This window comes from Heloderma suspectum, chromosome 2, assembly GCF_057233095.1.
Source record: "Heloderma suspectum isolate Gila_16-S chromosome 2, 16-S_ref, whole genome shotgun sequence".
Taxonomy (NCBI): domain Eukaryota; kingdom Metazoa; phylum Chordata; class Lepidosauria; order Squamata; family Helodermatidae; genus Heloderma; species Heloderma suspectum.
Genome location: NC_139459.1, coordinates 350,391,564 through 350,403,814, shown reverse-complemented (window position 1 = coordinate 350,403,814; position 12,251 = coordinate 350,391,564). Strand labels below are relative to the sequence as shown.

At 42.8% G+C, this 12,251-nt stretch overlaps 1 protein-coding gene across 1 annotated transcript; it reads right to left on the bottom strand.

Moving 5' to 3' along the window:
• Window positions 1–836: 836 nt before the first annotated feature.
• Window positions 837–11,948, bottom strand: LOC146355486 (vomeronasal type-2 receptor 26-like). Its single transcript, XM_084829900.1, has 4 exons — window positions 11,802–11,948; window positions 5,954–6,175; window positions 5,299–5,362; window positions 837–1,747 (listed from the first exon to the last, which is right to left on the bottom strand). The coding sequence occupies exons 1-4, from the start codon at window positions 11,946–11,948 to the stop codon at window positions 837–839; spliced, it is 1,344 nt and encodes a 447-aa protein (XP_084686026.1).
• Between the last annotated feature and the right edge of the window lie 303 nt (window positions 11,949–12,251).

Here is a 12,251-nt window from a genome sequence, read left to right as displayed (position 1 = left end):
TCTTAATCTACGTAAACATTTACGTAGACTAAGACGGCGAAAATAAGGGGAATGCAAATAGTGTAGACGCTACTTATTTCCGCTGTCTTAGGCTACGTAAATGTTTATGGAGACTAAGACATGCCAAAATAAAGAATGCAAATGGCCACCATTTGCATGTGCGCATTTTTGTTTTTAAATCAGCCATGATTGGCTACGTAAACATTTACGTAGCCTATCACGGCTGACTGCAGGGACGCAAAAGGCGGCGGCTATGGCCGCCGCCATTTGCATCCCTGCTAGCCAGCAGCTGGATGTCCGGCTGCTGGTGGAGCCGGCCGGCGGCTCCACAGAATTGCTGCGGAGCACAGCCGGCCGGCCAGGATTCCGGGAGGGAGGAACGGAGCACCTCCCCCCCCGGCCAGGATTCCGGGGGGGAGGGATGGAACGCCCCCCCCCCCATCAACATAATCCACGGAAAGGTAAGTCACTTCCATACATCCCTAGAAAATCCATATATGACATGGAAGCACTTCTCATACCGTTTACATGTTGATTGGCCCCTGGATTTTCAAACTCTACTTAATGCTGAAGGTGATGTGGGCCACATCCTCTAACGCACACACTCTAAATCAGCCTTCACCATCCTGGCACCCCTAGATGTACTGGACACCTATCAGTCCCACCCAGACAGCTATTTGTCAAATTTGCTCTTTGCTCTTTGCTCTTTGTCATTTCTTCTTGAATGAATTTGGAAAGAAGAGCTTTGCTAGAATACCATACAAATGAAGTTCACTCCAAAGGCAGGTAGACTGGTTTTTATTACCACCGTGCTGTACAAAATAAGTATATTTCAATCATATGCTGTCTTTTGATTTCATCATTAGATGCTGCTTTTTATTCAGATCTGGCCTCAATACAATAATGTAGCATTTGGGGATGAAGATGCAACCCTGTAATCCCAAACTGGAGGCCAAAATGGAGAAGACCTGCACAGCCACCATGTCTTTGCCTTTGGTGCTCAGGTAGGTCGGCACAAAGGACACCCACACACTGCAAAACACCACCATGCTGAAGGTGATCAGCTTGGCTTCGTTGAATGCCCCAGGCAGCTTCCTGGCTAGGAAAGCCAACATGAAACAAGTGACAGCTAGAAAGCCCATGTAACCAAGTGTGAGATAAAACATGATGACAGACCCTTCATTGCATTGCAGGATGATCTGCCCAGGTTGGGAAAGCATGTCAGAGTCTGGAAATGGAGGAGAGATTCCAAGCCAGACAATGCAGGTGCCAACTTGAACACTAGAGGAAGAGATTACAATAGAGTTTGCCAAACTGCTCCCCAGCCATTTCCTCATCCTGCTGCCTGGCTTGGTGGCTAGAAATGCCACCACCACTGTGATAGTTTTGGCCAACAAACAAGAGACGGCAACCGAGAAGATGATGCTGAAGGCAGTTTGTCGAAGAAGGCAGGTCACCTTCTGGGGCTGACCAATGAATAGGAAGGAGGACAAAAAGGAAAGAAGGAGAGAGACGAGGAGCATGTAGGTGAGGTCACGGTTGTTAGCTTTGACTACTGGAGTTTCTCGATATTTAATGAAGATAACTAAAAGAAGGCCAGTGGTGAGGGATAAGAAAAGGGAAAAGAAGGTAATGATGATCCCCAACATTTCTTTGTAGGAGAGAAAGTTGATCAGCTTAGGAACACATTGATCTCGGTCCTTGTTTGGATGTTGATGATCTGGACACTTATAGCAATTGCCTGCATCTGAAGAAGGAGAAGGAGAAGAATTGGAGGAGGAGGAGGAAAGACTAGCTGCAGCATTATTATAATCCAGCCTCATCCAAGCGGTGGACAGAAAATAGATCTCCAGATGTCTTGGAATTCAAATCCCAGCTTTCTCTCCATTGTCCATGTTAGCAGGAGCTTCTGGAAGTTGAACTCCAAACATTTGGAGATCTACTTTCTGCCCACCCCTGCCCTGTAAGATATGTTAAGGGTGAAAGCATAGATGCCATGAGAGGAAGGTGAAACCTGGATGCATGAGAGAGCAAAAACTAACAAAATGAATGAGGGTTGAAAAGGGGGCAGATTTCAGAATGCCATGCCACAGTATATGGGGCTGGCCTGTAGCATTGGACAAAGATTAGATACATTCTGGGAGGTCTATCAATACCTTGTGATCATGGTGCCTATATGGTCGCTTCCCCATCCCTTTTTTTCGTGTGCCATGCCTTTTTATAGTTTAAGCCCATCAGCAGGGACCATCATTTTTTATCAGTTGTAGGCGAATCAGGGAGCCTTGCTTTGCTGCTTAGCAGGATGAAAATACTTGAATAAACCAATAATTAATAAATATGTACGTCCTGCAGATAGAAAACCAGTCTGCGTCTGCATACCAGTTCACGTTTGTAACAACAGGAGAGAGCTAATGCCTTCATCTCCTGCTTATGGGCTTCTCAGAGGCACCTGGCTGGATGCTTTGGGAACAGCCTGCTGGACTAGATGGTCCATTGATCTGAACCAACAGGGCTCTGCTCGTGTTGACTGGTAGGGGACATGTTTTGCATGGAGAAGTTTGCAGGTTCAGTCCTGTGCATCACCACCCTAAAAGGGTCCCAGAAAGAAGGTCCAGGACTCCTCTTGCCCGAGATTTTGCCCAAGATTCTAGATTCCCTACCAGTCAAAGTCACTCCATGGGTGAGTGGCTTCACTGTCCAGGAACGTGGTTAGTTGTCTGCTCTGCATGCAGTTACTCTTCTCTGAAGGAGCAGGAGTGTTCTCTCAAAACTGGAATTCTGCAATGCATGTGGGCCTGCCTTCAGGTGGCTGTGCAAAATAGGGCTGTGCATCACTTCAATGCTAAATCCAAATCCCAACGCTAATTGGGGCACTTCAGGGTACCTCCGTGTGATTTGAAGCAAATCAGAACAGCATCGAGGTGGTCCAAAGTGAAGCAGGTCTGTAAATATTTACATAGCCTATCACGGCAAAAAAAAAAGGTAACGCAAATCGTGGTGGCCACGGCGGCTGCCATTTGAGTTTCCTTCTTTAGCTGTGATAGGCTATGTAAATATTTACGTAGCCTATCATGGCCATTCGAAAGACGTGGATGGCGGCTGCAGATGCGGCCGCCATTCGAGGAGCACCGGATTGGCCGACCCATTTTGTGGGGTGGGGGTGGGGGGGCTTTGTTCCGCCACAGATTTCGGGGGGCTGAAGTCGCTGGCATTCAGCCTCACTGAGATCTGTGGTGGAATTCTCCGCCATGCCTAGTTATAGTGGTAGAGGTGGGTGGGTGGGATACCGGATATATTGGAGATCAGCCTGCATTTGTCTCACCGTGGGGGAGAGAGCTACTGCTTACAGTTAGAGTGAGCTGTGTCACTTAGTTGGCTGGATCTCTGGTGTGTGTGTGTGTGTGTGTGTGTGTTGTACTGAAGCGTTGCTCTTATTCTTTCCCACCCAGCCCTTTTCAATTCAACCATTCCCTTGCTTTATTTTCTTCATAATTTGTTTAGAAAACCAGAAACATTACTTTCCACCATTCCTTACCTTGTTCTTTGGCTTCACCACCACCACCCACCCACGCCACCCTACCCTACCCTACCCTTCTGAAATATTCAACCACCCTTCTGAAATATTCAACCATTCTTATTAGTTTTGTCTGTCTGTCTGTCTGTCTGTCTTTCTTTCTTTCTTTCTTTCTTTCATTATTTTCTTTCTTTCTTTCTTTCTTTCTTTCTTTAAACAAGAAAAAATTAAGAAATACCTTTAGTTTCCTTGCCTTGTCCTTTGGTTTCCCCTCCCCCAACATTCTCGATTCATACCTTCCTTTGTAGTTTCCCCTGTCTTTCTTGCTGGATCCTGTAAAACAAAGTTTGTCTGTCTGTCTGTCTGTCTATCTATCTATCTATCTATCTATCTATCTATCTATCTATCCATCCATCCATCCATCCATCCATCCAAACACACACACACACACACAAACATACTCACACACTCAGACACACACAGTACTTCCCCTCCTTTCCTGGGGAACAAAAATACAGAAAGGAACCCATACCTAAAACAACCCTTCCCAGAACATGTCAATACATGTGGGCTCTGTTCAGAAAGAGCAGCTCTTGGTTCTAGCGTCACCCACCTTCCTGAGTGGAGATTGTTCCTTCTGCACATGGGACACAAGCATAGCAACAGAGGGGCTGTCCTTCCTTAGTCCTCTTGGCAAATCCAGGCCGACAACTTTCAGTGCATCGAGAAAAAGGCACGGCCTATCCATGAAGAAAAGGAGAATACAGGAACATTTCTTAGTCTGAAAGTTTTATATATATCGGTAGAAACTAGTTATACTTTTGCATGACAGGGAACTTTTAGTTAGTGCCCCTGACTCCTCTTTGGTGGATGTTCTTCTGTTGATGGAACAAAGGCAGAGGCAACCTGAATCTGGTGCTTGAGACAAACAATTGAAGGCACAATCCTATGTATGTTAAGACAGAAAGATGTTGTTCAACTCTCACCACCCCACAGCCAATATGGCTGTCAGAAGCATCCTGGGAGTTGGAGGAACCTTTTCTGTCTACACCTGCATGGGATTGTGCCCTTAAAGCATCCCTAATCCACCCCTTGCACATTGTTACAAAAATAAAAATAATCCCAGAAAGATATTCCTTTGGTTTGGGCCCAGATTCTCCTGTAACAACAGCAACTCCCATTCCACAGAGAATCAAATGACTTTAAAATCATGAGTGAAGAACGGTGCAGGCCAGCCACACAAGAAGAAGAGGAAGAGGAAGAGGAAGAAGAAGAAGAAGAAGAAGAAGAAGAAGAAGAAGAAGAAGAAGAAATGCTCAGAGCCACATAGAGTGTTTGGAACCCAGCAACTAATTGTGAGATTGTCTGAATTCCACCTCTTTTAATGACCTCAAAAAATCACCTGCCATATTAAAGAGTAACAAATTCACTTTGGGCTATGTTTTGTAGGCACCGTTCATCAGATACAAATGGAACCCCTGTTCATACCTATTCAGAAATAACAAAGAGAAGTGGCACAGTACTAAAATTCATCTTATAATTGTGTCCTCACAGGTAAAGAGGACTGGATTACTCAGGACTAAGTATGGGAAAGCATGCCTGCAAACCTGTGTGGTGGGTGGTGGGGTAGTATAATAATGAAGGATTTGGGGGGATATTTAACAAATCAATTTGCAAAAGGCATTAAAGGCAGGGTTTAAAAAATATCCAAAATGAAGTGAACAAAGACATTGTAACACTTTCAAATATATACAGAAATCTCTCTCACTCTCATTCAGACACACATACAAACTGATCCACCCCTTTTACACAGAACACCCATGCCTTAAAGCAATTCAGGGCCAACACCTGCACAGGTGACAGAGACATTGTCATACAATGGCACACATGATGTGATGCAGGGGGATCTTTCCCTATATGGACCTGCTTCCCTGTCCCCTCTGCTGCCTTCTGTGAAATGGGTAATTTATGATGGCCATGCCCACCAGAACAGCCATTACACGAATGGGCACCCCTCATCATGGAAGCCATTTTGTGACAGCCCCCACAAGAGTTTGCAACATTTCAAATATGCCTTGTAAGAAAGAGGGGAACACTGGCCTTGCAAACTTCACAGCAAGCCTCCAAGCATTCCTTAAAATGATGCTAAACCTTTTCTATTTATACTCACAATGTTTTTTTATACATTAATGGATTGGGAAGCACATTCCTAAAGTGCTATTTACAATAGCGAACAAACTGATAGAATTTAAGGTTGGAATCCTATGCCCACTTACCTGGGACTAAGCTCAACTGAACTTAATGGGCAAGCCTTATTGAACTCAATGAGACAAATTTTGCTGTAGACATATATCGGATTGCCTAGGAAGGTGTAGAAGTATAATAAATAAACAAATAAAGTATTAAAGGACATCAAATGAAATGAGTAGTTTCTCCTACCTGGTGCTTGGGCCACACAATGGCATTCTGATCGATGGTGAACTTGATCTCCATGGAGGCCTGTCTTTCTATGCTCCCTATGTCCACTCTAGCAGTGGACATATTGGGAAAAACCACCCAGTTGACTATATGAAAGTCAGATGCCAGTTCCCCATCCTCATCCATATAAACTCCACCCATGGATGCATTGTGAAGATGGTACTCCTTCAGGAAAGGGTGTAACTAGAATGACAGAGAAAAAAGAAAACACTTGAGAATTCCTGGAAAGTCTGTTGTACATCTTGGGTCTGACCATTTGGAGCTCTAGTCTACACTGATTCTTCCAGGCCACTGAGCTCTGTTTAATTATTATGGCTGGAATATGGTATCTTAGCCTGTATGCAGAATTCCCATTTGCTAGGTGAATTTTATTTACAGTCAAGGAAATGTGGGTAGATCTTTTCTTGAGGCTATGTGACACAAGGCAAAGTGGGCAGTTCTTGTAAGTCTCTAAATCCATCCAGGTAGTGATCTCAACATGACAAATAGACAATGCTCTGTACCTCCATACCATATCACCAGAATAATATCATCTGGTACCGCTACGAGGATATAATGCACACCCAAGAGGGCTGCTCCTGCATGGATGATGAAGTGACTCAATAATCTTCTCTAGGAGACCCCAGCATTACCAACAGACACCCCACGTCCCCGGCTAGCTCATGTTTGCACATTGTTGAGGAGCTGAATAGGAGGTACACCCAGGGAATCCCCGTATGGTTGTGTACAGATTTTCAAAAGAATATTGACAGAACAAGGGAAGGATTTCTGACTGGGACACCTGATACACTAGCTCTACCTCTCCATTCCTGCCCCCATGTGGGTTCAAATCCTCACTATGGTTTCTCTAGGAAGCTCACTAGATTGCCTTGGCCAGTCACAAGCACTCAGCTTACGCTAATACACAGGGCTGTTGTGAAGACAAAGATGGGGAGGACGACATGTGTGCCATCTTGAGCTCCTTGGAAGAAAGGGGGGGTACAAGTGTAATCAATGAATGAAATGTGTGAAGGAGAAGGAATACCTGCCATGGCTGGAACTTTTGAAGCGCCTGCTTCTCTCCGCCAGCCATCCTCTTTGCATTTGATTTGGACAAGTATGCGGCATGTAAGGTCTGTGCCACAGCCTGGATGGAACTGTAAACACTGTAGGAGTCTTGAGATAGGATCCTTTCAATCACATCCTGGGGCAGGTTCTCCCAGGTCTCTTTTTCTCTGCATCTTTCCCAGACTTTCCCAGACAGCACATGACTGGAATATGAGCAATGAAATGCTGTCTCTACAAAATGCTTGATAGCTAGGACAAATGATTCATAATTGTCATATTGTGTCCATCTGTCTTTCTTGATTATGAAGGACAAAGAAACTGGGGTGTGCTGGAAATCAACACCCAGGTTACGGTGCATGGTGTACATCAAGCTGATACTGAGTTCCTGAAGAGCTGTTGCAATCCAAACTTTCCCCACAGTTCGTTTTGTCATCTGTTCAGCTCTATGCATTATGAATACTACTTTTGCAATGATCTGAAAGTCCACTGGACAAACAACTACATTGACCTGGGTTTTTATTAAATATGAAACTATGTTCAACATCTTTCTATGATCCAGCACTGGAATGCTTTCTGAGAAGGCAATGCAAATTCCGTTCCTGATCACCACAGGTGTGAAGCTGCTCATGAACCGCTCTCCATTGTCATTGTCTGGAGTCAGGAGACTGATCCAAGTCCATCTGAAATGCAGGAGCAGTTTGACAATCCCCAGGTATGGAGGTTCTGGTTTGGGGACCATCCGGTAACAAAAGGGGATCTTTGGTCTATCCTTGGGACCTTGACTGACAAACCCATAACTGACCTAGTAACGAGGGGAAGAGATTGGGGATATTCAAAAATAATATGCATTTGCATACTTGAATCAGTAGGGGGAAAGTGCACACTTTCGAAAAATATACATAGAAATATGCACTTTCCCATTTGAATGAGCAAAAACAGGTCAATAAGAAAACAACCTTTGAGGTGGATTTTGGAGAATTTTGGCAAGTTCAAAAATTGCTGTTTCAACCATCACTTCCCAATTCCCAGATGGTAAACCGATCAAGCTAAGAGAAAAGCTAAGTGAGACAAGAAAGGTAAAAGGCACATGTGAAATCTGAGTCCCCAATCACATATTTGCTCCCACAAAGAATGCAAATATAATCTCTGAGAGTCCATGGGAGAATCAAGGCTCAGATTCCCAAACCTAGATTTGAGGCTGGGGTTGACTCAAGGCAGACAGACTCCAAATCAGGCTGAGCAGAATGGGGCCAGTTTCCAAAGCACTGAATCGGGGTCACTGCATAGTCAAAGTGGAGGCCAGTGTACACCTTTACTCTGTGGCCCCTTCCCACTTTTGACCAGAAAAGTTTGTCAGTGACGCCTTGTTCTAGGATCCCTTGCTCATGTTCCATTACTTGCGGTGGTATGGCTATGGACACCAGTTGCTGGGGAGCATGGGCAGGAGGGTGCTATTGCTTCGGCTTCCTGCTTGTGGTTTCCTGGCCGCTGCGGGGACAAAATGCTGGACTAGATGGGACCTTGGTCTGATCTATCATGGCTCTTCTTATGATCTTGTGTTCTTATGATGGGGGAGTGGTGGCAAGGAATTTTATGTTGTGTTTTTGTCATTGGACAAAAACTACATTAGAAAAATCAAACACTTGTCCACAAAGGTATTTGCCATAAGAAATAGACAATGTTTTCAGACATGCACAATTCTTTATCCTTCTTACAAAACAGAAGTTGTCCAAAGGAAATTTAATTATGTGAATATTTTATATATATTCCAGAGGGACTGTTGGATGGACCATGATAGAGGGATCTTCTGGTCAAGGCATGGGCACTCACTTTGAGCTTTTCTTACTTATAAAATTAAAACATTTATACCCCACACTTCAGTAGTACAACTTCCTGGGTGAGTTTCTGTAATCCTAAAAATACAATGTTCGATCCAGCCTAAATTAGTCTAACTAAGGTCCCACCGAAATCAATGTAACAAGTTAGCTGTGATTTAAGTGCCACTGAGAGCAATGGGAGTATGCGTGACTGACTGACTTTGCTTCCATGGGGGGATTCTTATGGGAGGTCCAGAAGACGATGTCTTCACATTGTAACCCTCCCGTGCTTCCCCACTTCTGGGATTTTTTTTACTAGAAAAATAAACGTTACGGAAAAATCAGTCCACATTTCTGCAGAATGCCGCTGGAGTGTTACTGCTAGGAGGCCTCCATCTGGAAGCCCCCTTAGTCTGGATTCAACCCATCATCAAAAGCCAAATACTCACTGCATGCTTTGTACTGTTTCACACTGCCCTGTGCAGAGGATACAGTGGACAAATGAAGTAAGGGTGTATTCTGAGGAATAAGCGAACAAGCACACAACTGTAAAGAGGTCAAGCAATATTAGTGTAATGTTATAACAATATGAACACACAATGAACTTAGTGGGTCTTAGTGATCTATTTGAAATAGATTGTTGGAACAATATAATTATACACATGAAAACAATGTGAATACAATTGTACATACACTGGAAAATGACAGAAGCATCTGTATCACTCGTATATACATATAAATATTATAATTAGTTCAAAGGATCTCAAAGTCCATCCAAAAAGTGTTACAGGAATCCAGTGCAATCCTATTTCGCATATGAGTTGCTTCTTTAGGTAAATAATAACTGTAAAGATATTGAGATATTCAGATCTATAGTCATATGTATATGCACACATATGCACACACAGGCAAACGTGTGTGTGTGCATGCATATGCACATACGTACACACACAGTGTTGGTTATATTTATATTCACACTTGTTGTCAGTTATTAAATACATATACAAAATATAAACATGTACAAAAACATTATTTCACATGAATACAAAGGTTCTTGTTAAGAATTGTTTCATAATCTTATGAAAAATTATTTACAGGAAAGCAGGGCTGTACTTAACAAGCAAGGAAAGTGTTCCAATTCCAGAGAGATTTTGTTCCCACACACGGATATAATGCCTTTCATACCCGTATTGACTTTTTTCCAATTTATACGACAATTAAAATTGAGGGAGTTCTTTGGTGAAAGTGAAGAGTTAATATCTTCTCCCCTCCAACATAGTTCAAGATTTATACCAGCTATCACTAGGCCCTGTAGTCAGGTTTTTGAAGAGATGGTCCTTGGAGATATAGAGCATTTTGAACACAGGCCCAGGAAAGGATGGTATAATCTATCAAGGAAGGATCTGAATATTTTGAAAGAATCGGCTATAGTGATTAAGGATGCAGACACACCACAGTGGTGCCATTGTGGTGCGTAACAAGGAAGATTACATGCAAGAGATTCATAACAATTACAAGATTCTTCCTGTTATAAACCTATTTCATATGACCCTACTAAACATATTTCCTCTATCATTACTACTACGGTAAGGGAAGTGATGCATTTGGGGCTGATTAATGAAAAAACCTCTAAATTTCTTCAAAACCCGTATCCATGTGTTCCTGTTATCTCTATCCTTCCTAAAATACACAAGCCTGGTTTTCCACCTCCCGGTCGCCCGATTGTCTTTGGTTCTAATTCCATTTTGGAACCTGGATCTCAGTATCTGGACTATTTTCTACGTCCTTTGGTAATCAGGATTCCTTCATATTTGAAAGACACCCAGGACTTCATTAATGAGGTGGGGAGCATGGAAATTTATCCAGAGACTGTCTTGGGAACTCTGGATGTTAATTCCTTATATACTAATATTCCACATGAGGAGGCACATATGATAGTTGAAACTTTTCTTGACACTAGGGACGATCTTTCTCTTCCCACATATTTCCTTATGGAATTAGTGGACATCATTCTTGAGAAAAATTATTTCAGATTCTCTCGACAATTTTATTTTCAAGGTAGGGGAGTAGCAATGGGGAGTCCTTTTGCCCCTAGTGTGGCTAATTTATTCATGGCATCCCTAAAGGACACAGAAATATTCAATGTTAACTTCAACCCATTTTATATGGATTTTCTTTTTATAAATGTTATATTGATGATATTTTTCTAATATTTTCGAAACAAAACATTGAAATCAATTTCTGTCCTGGATCGATAAAATACATCCCACTATAAATTTTTCTTCTCATTTTGATGCACTGAGTGTTTCATTTTTAGATACAGAGGTATACTGCAGACAAAATCATCTCTACATTAGAGGATTCAGAAAACTGACTGACAGGAATTCTCTTTTGCAGTTTGAATCTTTCCACCCAGTGCATCTGCGTAGGAATCTACCATATGGACATTATTTATGTCTCAAGAGGAACTCCTCACAATATCATCAGTATATGAATAAAAAAATACTATTTAGGCAACAATTGGTGGATAGGGGTTACCCAAGGAATATAATAAGGGATGCTGAAACATGAGTCAATGCAGTCTCTAGACCTATCGTAGGTACAATTGTATTCATATTGTTTACATATGTATAATTATATTGCTCCAACAATCTATTTCAAATAGATCACTCACACCCACCAGGTCCATTGTGTGTCCGTATTGTTCTAAAATTATACTATTATTGCTTGACCTATTTCCAGTTGTGTGCTTGTTCACTTATTTCTTATCTGTATTCTCAGGAAGGCAAAACATCTCTCAGTCCATGTTCAGCTCCTCAGGTGAGTGCTGCCTGGCTCCAGCCTTACATGGTGATCCCCAGCTCGATGCCACCTCCTGGTCTTCCCTGGAGAGAGAGTGCAAAGTGGAAGTAGACCCAGCCTGCATCCTTTCCCACCATTCATACCTGGGGGACTTTGTAGATGTCCAGCATGCTTGAAATCCTGTTGGAGATTCCAGGGTCAGACCCTTCAAGGACCGCCAAGAGGTGATTCTGTCTCCCACAGCTGAAGTTCGGAACACTTTGTCCCCCAATAGACAGCAGGTCTACCATGGCCTCATAAGTCATTCTTGCGTTGAAATAGTTCTCATAGACGTTGTAGCCCAGGGTGATATTGGGCAACAGCCTCGGATTCTGGTTGATCTCACGAATGCCAAAGAAGAATGGGAGGATGGACCAGTACTTCGTACCCCCTAAACTGCAACAAAGAAAGATGTCATCAGATATTAACCCAAAATTCCACACAAGGATATCCCATTTCTTGCTTCATTTATTAAAATGGCTTTTCTAGGAAATAGAAATCTCAACATTTGACTCTTAGAACTAGACTCCCAGTGACACTAATATGGCATTTCT